The sequence below is a fragment of the Asparagus officinalis genome, chromosome 1 (assembly GCF_001876935.1).
Source record: "Asparagus officinalis chromosome 1, Aspof.V1, whole genome shotgun sequence".
Taxonomy (NCBI): domain Eukaryota; kingdom Viridiplantae; phylum Streptophyta; class Magnoliopsida; order Asparagales; family Asparagaceae; genus Asparagus; species Asparagus officinalis.
This window is the reverse complement of record NC_033794.1, coordinates 6919051-6926795: the sequence shown is the minus strand read 5'-3', so window position 1 is coordinate 6926795 and position 7745 is coordinate 6919051. Positions and strand designations below refer to the sequence as shown.

Here is a 7745-nt window from a genome sequence, read left to right as displayed (position 1 = left end):
GATGAGTTTTCACAAAACAAGAAACCACCAGCTTGTTGAAAAGGAGGGTGAAAGAAGTAGGTTGGCAAAAAGCTTGCACAATCATTTACCTACACTACTGCTTTAATGCATAAATCATTGCCTTTTACCATTTTCACTCATTTCAACCCGAAATGCTCTGGAATGGCTATTTCCCACCATTTTCACTAGTTTTCTACCTTTTTCAGAAAACGGGTTAACTTTTCTAGGGAGCGCGTCAGTTCGTTTTTAGAAATGATGTTTCCGCCCTTTCCGAATCGAAACAAACAAGCACCATTGAAAATGGTTGCAATATAAACAAAGACTGAGAACGTTTCCTGCTCTATTATTATGTGCAACATGTTGGTCACTTGCGAAGAAGTGGGCGGTTTTTTTAGTTGGAAAGCGACCGAGGACGAGGGTTCCGTAATTTGTTTTTATTTGGATGTGGGTTGCATGCTCTTCAGTGTAGTGGGGAGGGACAAATAGGAGGTAAAGATTTGTGATGCATACTTTTCAACATCTTTTTCGTTTTAACTTTTTTTTATTTTTTTTTCGCTTTATGTGAGTGGGTTGGATCGGTTTTGTTCCTCAGCCACCCCCCACATGGAGACGAGCATGCGGAAATCTAAGTGGGGTTTATGCATATTTTTATGTGGAAAATTTTGTTTTGCCCCCAAGTTTGGCACCGATTTTGTACGAGGCCTTTCGACCCTAAATTAGTTCTCAACACACGTTAGGGGCATTGGTATATCAAATCACTTGTCTCTCGACATGCTCTAAAGGACATTTTTTTTCTCTATAAAAACCAATTCTTAAATTTAGTTAGAAAATACGCACCAATTTCTATATTTAGTTATAAAAAATCAACCAACTTTTTGAAAATTGCTTGGCGGGAAATTATTCGAACAACGGCCGGTGGCAAATTTAAGAGCAGAGGAGGCCATTGAGGGCCTCGCTGATAATTAGTCTCCTTTCCTCGATCCTTCTCCACGATTACTTTGATTACAATAGAGTTCTTCAACTAATTTTGTATTTGCGTTAAAGTTTCAATCTAGTTGAAGAAAACGTAAATTGTCTGCATGAAACTTTGCCTTCGAATTTCAACAAATTTGTCAATTTTGATTACAATAGAGTTCTTCAACGAATTTTTTCTTTTACTTTCATATATGCCTCGGACATCACATGCATTTAAAATTACCCCTCAAATTATCGTAACCATATCTGAGCTGCCGGTTATCCCTTTATTTTGCCCATCATACGAACTTTTATTAAGAAACTGAAATATTCCGTTAAAATTATAATGCCTCTCTCTTCCCACCTCTTCCATCTTTGACATTCCAAGTAATGTATGAAAAATATTTTAATAATGTTAATATAAACGATTTAAAAAAAATCAAAATAAGTTGATTAAGAGCAATTTACACATTATTGCATATTAAAAGATTTTATTTGATGTATAACTTCCCTAGAAATTTTATTCTTTAAAAATAAAAGAATGCTCGAACATGCATATCCAAAGATGCAAAAAACCCATCAGTCTGCGCTTCAACATATTAACGACCTTAAATATAAATGACAGGAAAACAATGCAAATAACAGCGTGCGGTAAAAGTCATTTAAGAATAGATTTGAAGTGTCAATGCGTTAAGGCAACAACAACAATACTAGCAACAGCAGCGTTTCTCTAAGGAATCAAAATGCAGTGCACTTCAACTTCGGCCATTTCAAATTGCAGCGCTTGCTCCTTTTCTTAGTTGCTGCAGTGATGAGCTCATTAGATACAAACATGAGGAAACAGGGAATGATGAAATTTGACAAATTCACACACGGAAGTGAACATGACTCCCAATTTTCAGTCTCTCGAAAACGAGGTCTCAATTTTCAGAAAGTAATATTATTGATTCCATTGAATACTTGCTACTTACATTGGAGATACTGATCCATGAATCCAGAGTAGAGGCGCCTTTTCCGGACAAATGTGTTTCTCGAGCCAGCATCACTCCTTCTGCTAAGCTGTTAACTTTACCACTCACCAGAAGAGCAGCTGCTGCATTTAGGACCTGGTAGGTTAGAAAACAAAAGGATTAATGATCGTAAAATGCAATACTGTAGTATGAATATGTGCTTCAATTCTTCGGAAAAAAGCATGCGTTTCAACTGAAACTAAAGAAGACAATTCCTAGATTACTGAGGTGGAAAAGAATGAAAAATACGTACTAAAGCATCTGCAACTGGTCCTTTCTCACCAGACAGGACATTTCTTAGAACTTCTGCATTAAAATTTGGACCTCCACCTTTTAGACTTGCTAGAGTGCAACGAGGAAAACCAAAATCCACTGTCACATGAATGTGTAGTTAGCTCGCCAAAATTTTCTAACAAAGGAAATGGATAGGTTTAGGAGAGCGAATACTGATGAAAATGAATGGCTAAAATGGTTCATACAGGGATCATAATGGAACTTTTCAATCTTTTCTTGAGTAACATCGAGAAGATATCCAGGCCCTGCTCAGGTTACAGTTCGTAGAGAAAAGATTACAGAATAGAAAAACGTCTTAGAAAATTATTATGAGGCGTACAAGATAATGGGGGAAATTACATAATGTCCATACCAAGTGGACTTATCTCATCTAACCCCTCTGAATGAACTACCAGAGCCCTCTGCATTCCAAACCGCTGCAGTGCTTTAGCCATTTTCATGACCTAATCAGAAAAGTATTCCAATAAAGTTTCTTAATGAAAAAGAGAATGCCACTTTACATCAAGAAACCCGTATGTTAATAAAGAAACAAGTGCACCGAATTGAGTCTCTTCCATGTTTAAACAATATTACTCGAGATTATTTAAGTCTGGAAAGGAAAAAATGTCTAAATTTATTTCTCACTTCGCAGCTATTGACAAACTTTATTAAAAAGAATACCCTTCATCTTCAGCCATAAGCAAGAGCATTTTTTTTTTTAAAAACATCAACACAAAAACCCTGCTAGGTAAAAGTATAATAACAACTAATGATTTGCCTACCACTAGTTTCCATTTTCCAATACTAGTTACTGAGTCGTGTTATAATGACTCATTATAAAAGGAGGATGACACAGAAAAAGTAAGGTTCTTTTTTTTGTGTGGGTGGGTGATAATGACTCATTATAAAAGGAGGATGACACAGAAAAAGTAAGGTTCTTTTTTTTGTGTGGGTGGGTGGGGGGGTGTGGGGGGGGGGTTATTTTTTAGATTGTAGGATGATGCTAGGTGTACCTCTAATGAGTGGTTAATGAATCAAATCCATATTGTTTATTTCGATGATATGAAAAAATGTATATGCTTTTCTTTGCCACACCATCATCTTCTCTTCAAAAGTTTAAGTTTTTAACACTATAACTTACTCATTATGCGCATAATCAACCCTAAACCTTGATGAACAACATGATGATGGGAAACAGAAGAAATTAGATGATCAGGGAACAGGTTATACTCAAAAGAAATTGAATCAGCAAGCAAATGGAATAATATAAATCACATTTGCACTTACTATGTTTTCGTTGTAAACGCCAACAACAGCAAAAGGTACTTGTGCTGGATTTAGCATTGGACCTAAAATATTAAAAACTGTCTTCACTTTAAGCCTTTTCCTCACAGGAGCAACAATTTTCATCGATGGATGGTACTGAGGAGACATCATGAAACCGATGCTTGTTTCCTTGATGCAGTGTTTCACCTCCTTGTTTTGTTAAGAATGAAATTGAGTAAGTACTTAGAACTATATTAATTAATTCATTTATATGCACATGAAGTTCAATGCATGTGTTTGCAGATATCACATTGAAGGACATAGTTCTTCATATGTACGTACAAACAGCTTTTAAGGTAAAAGGAGGCACCTTTACCCCTATACAAAAGTAAATAATTACCCTACAGGCTGTATAAACATGTAGATATTTTATCAAGAAGTAATTGAAGTTGAACTAGTTAGGACTGAACATTAACTATTACTGATATCGAATTCCCCCCCCCCAGTGGAATAACATCTACTGTGCCCTTTTAAGTTTCACTGTAAGTTTGTAGATGTCAACGATTCTCTATGTTATTGTAGGAACCGTCAAAGTTCATGTCATCACACCAAATTTCCGAAGTTGTAGGGAGAGTTAAGCAATGTAATTTTGTCTTTAATCTGTTCCTAGAATCCCTGCACTTTGCATGCCCTCTATGTGGATCAGATACTGGATGTTTTTCTGATTTTCTTTTAAGATTCACAGTATGGTGGTCTCAATTAATGACTCAAATTATGTACCAGGCTCAGACTAGTGTAGGAGCATACAAAGCCCGCACTACTACATCAAAACTCTAAAATGATACACTTTATTCATCTAAGTAGAGCCACTTGGCTCTTGGATAAAACTGACAGAGGTTTATATTATGCGTGAAGCAGCAAAAAGAGATAACAATAAAAATAAAAAATAAATAATAAATAATAATAAAATATTATTAGCTAATATTGAGGTACTAACCAGAGGGTCCAGGTCAATATTTACACCCAATGCCTCCAATACATCTGCACTTCCACATGCTGAAGAGCTAGAGCGATTTCCTTGCTGCAAGAAAACACGCAGACACCATCATAGCACATTGCTGAAGGCCCCACTAATAATCTGTTCAAGCAAAAAAATTCACCTTTGCGACTTTTGCACCAGCTGCAGCAGCAAGAATCGACGCGCCAGTTGAGATATTGACTGTATTTGCACCGTCACCACCCGTTCCAACGATGTCAACTGCATCAGCTACACCTTCAACTTTCCTACAGCATTTGATCATGGCCCTTGCCAGTCCCACAATCTATAAGAAAAAGAGTTTATGAATTTCATACAAAAACTCTTACCCTTTATGTGTGTTCCTCTACCTAATAGCATTGACCTAAATAATTTATGTGAATCAAAACTGTAAATGAGCATGTGGAATGCTTTGGATAAGTGATGTGAGAATGAGTAGCTAAACTTGACATGAGGTTTCAGAAGAATAGACAAGCCAAGCATAAATAAGCTTAAAAGAATTTGTGAGTTTTCTTTTAAGAAAACAGAATTTGTGAGCACACTCCCACGTATGATCATTCATTTGCATTATAACTATGGTGAAAAGAAATATTAATCATCTACAAGAATAAAGCTGATGTGTAACACTAGAAAGAGCACAGAACCAGTTTTTATTCTGCAAAACTGAATGCGCATATATTTAATATTCAAACTAATATCGCCACAAATGACTTATAACCCTAAATATAGTAAGAAAATGATGAAACGTTTGTTTTGTGGTAATTGGCAGAAATGTAATAGGGTAATATGTCCCAAAAGGGGAAATTTCACAAAATGTACATCAAAATTCACTGGTTAATAAACCTGGAACCCAGTCTATCCCAAAAGTGGAAAGTTCGAAGGAAATGCAAGTAAATACCTCCTCAAATGTCTCTCCTTTGGCCGTCAGCAGAACAAGGAAAGCACTGATTAATGCCTGATCAGCTTCATTGAGTAAAAGATCAAGAGAAGCCTCAGCCTCTTCTTCAGATAAATTCACCCCATTTATCAATGATTCGATCAACTACATAACAACAAAATCATACATTAATTACTAAAATCTAATTCAAACACCGATGACATCATAAAATGTGACTCACGTCGTAAATCGATACCGATGGGAGCCTCGAACTTCCGCCTAATCCACGAACAGCTGAGCTTGGAGAAATTATCAATTTTCTTTTATTTTTCTTCTCCTCTCCTCTAATTTGAGCTAAAAGCGAGTGATTCATGGGCTTTTTCGCCCGATTCAAGTACTTGCAGGCACTGGAAGAAGGGTAAACAGTAGAAAGGCAACTGAAAGCTGACATTTTCACAAAAACTAGGGCTAAAATCACAGAGACCTATGAGATCATTCAAAAAGAACAGAACTTTGAAGTAAATTCTACAGATTGTTTACTCAAATACAAAGAAGTTCGGGGTTAGGATCGTGAAAACCCTAGGAAATCACCAAAATAAGATAGATATTGTGCAGTGGCTTATAGATTTATTGATAACAATAAAACCCTAATTTTGTTGTAATTGAACAGAGGAACAGATAAACAGAGCGGGAATTTAATGCAGTCTGCTTCATTTGACGATATTGCCCTTGGGCTACTGACGGTGTCGTACCCGTAACAATGCAAAGGGTTTTTGTCATATTCGGCCTCCATACTTTTGTTAATTCTAATTGCACCCTTGAATCTTCATATTTCTAAATTACAGTCCCAATGCATCATATTTGTTGTAGGTGTCACTTAAAATGATTACTTTCTAAGGAAACGGGGTTGTTATTTCCAATGTGTTTTCTTTAAATTTTGAATTTTTAGGAGTGTTATTGTAATTTTTAAAACTTACAAGTTATTTTCTCCAAAATCAAAAAACTTTCAGTTTCTAGCTAGCATATATATTGATGCTTGTTGACAAACAGTCGATGAGGGGTCTCCGCCATAGGATGTAGTTTCGATCCTGGCGGCGCTGAGAAGAATGGAGAGGATGAATGTTGGGGCCGACTCCTCCTTCGACTTTATGCCCCGACCCTTCGACTGGAATTCCTGATCTTTCTGCACAAACAAGAAGAAACTCTTGGGAGGGCGGGGACCGTTTCCCTCGTGGTACCTCTGACGGTTAAGTCAGTTTGAGAGCTTGAGCGGGGTTTGAGGGAAGGTCCTTGGGCAATTGAGGTCCTTGGAGCATACTCTTTTGGGAGTTTTATTAGTTCTTTTTTAACCAAGGTAGGTTCCTTGTTTTTGTGAAGAAGTTCCCCCCAAAAAACTTACCCCTTGGGTTCCTCTTTTCTCCTCCTTTTATAGTCCCTTGCCTCTGAGTGGTTGACCCTCGGCTTTGACTATACACAGGAGGTGGCTGAGAGGTGAGTAGTAGAGCTGCTGAGTCATCCTTCTCCTTCCAGATGTCGGCTGACGATTGGAAGGGAAGTCATTCGAATATATGAGAGAGATGTCCTCTCAGTATCCTGGATTTGACAGATGAGGCAGGGTAGAGAATAGGTCGGTTGCTTAGCCGTCCTTTTCTCTCCAGATGGTGGCTGGCGATTGGAGGAGAAGTCACTCGTGCACAGGAGAGTATCATGGCAATCTTTGGGAAGTGACTTGTAAGCAGAGTAAGCGGCTTGGGCACGAGGTTTGTCAGAATGAGGATCTTGATGGGACTGATCAATATTGTTGTGTCGATTGACATCTGAAGTGAGTTTGGTCAGATCTCATCCCTTTAGTCGAGACGGGTTGATCTACGAGTCATCATTATGATTTGCCGACCTGATAGTCGAGTGAGCTTTGGGTCGAGTGTATGGTCGAGTCGTCTGCTCGAGGAGTCGTCTTAATTACGAGGGGGCGACTGATCCCGCACTTCGAGTCGGTCATGATGACCCTTGATCGAAAGATGGCTTATCTGCTCGTCTGGCCGAGAGACTTGACCTTAGCTAGGCTTTTGAGCCTCAAAGTTGGTTTGAACCATAGCTTTCTTGGGCCTATGCAGACATTCTTCCGACATCTTTAACTCTGTATGAGATGAATTACCATAATAATATATAATAAAGATGGGCTTCTCTCTCTCTCGTCTCTCTCTTCTCTCTCCTATATATATATATAGTATATTATATATATATATATTATATATATATATATATATATATAATATATATATTAATATATTATATATATGAGAAAAATGAGTATACTTGCGTACCAATG

At 37.5% G+C, this 7745-nt stretch overlaps 1 protein-coding gene across 1 annotated transcript; it reads right to left on the bottom strand.

Moving 5' to 3' along the window:
• On the bottom strand, positions 1588–6077 carry LOC109847655 (anthranilate phosphoribosyltransferase, chloroplastic-like). The gene is made up of 10 exons (XM_020416886.1): positions 5658–6077; positions 5438–5581; positions 4664–4825; positions 4501–4584; positions 3525–3713; positions 2611–2701; positions 2444–2503; positions 2218–2336; positions 1926–2060; positions 1588–1757 (listed from the first exon to the last, which is right to left on the bottom strand). The coding sequence occupies exons 1-10, from the start codon at positions 5865–5867 to the stop codon at positions 1725–1727; spliced, it is 1227 nt and encodes a 408-aa protein (XP_020272475.1). The 5' UTR covers positions 5868–6077; the 3' UTR covers positions 1588–1724.

Coding starts and splice junctions, on each gene's coding strand:
- LOC109847655 (XM_020416886.1), bottom strand. CDS start 5,867: ATGTCAGCTTTCAGTTGCCTTTCTACTGTTTACCCTTCTTCCAGTGCC. Junction 4,826..5,437: donor AAGGAGAGACATTTGAGGAG/GTATTTACTTGC, acceptor TTTTTCTTATAG/ATTGTGGGACTGGCAAGGGC. Junction 4,585..4,663: donor CTGGTGCAAAAGTCGCAAAG/GTGAATTTTTTT, acceptor GTTTTCTTGCAG/CAAGGAAATCGCTCTAGCTC.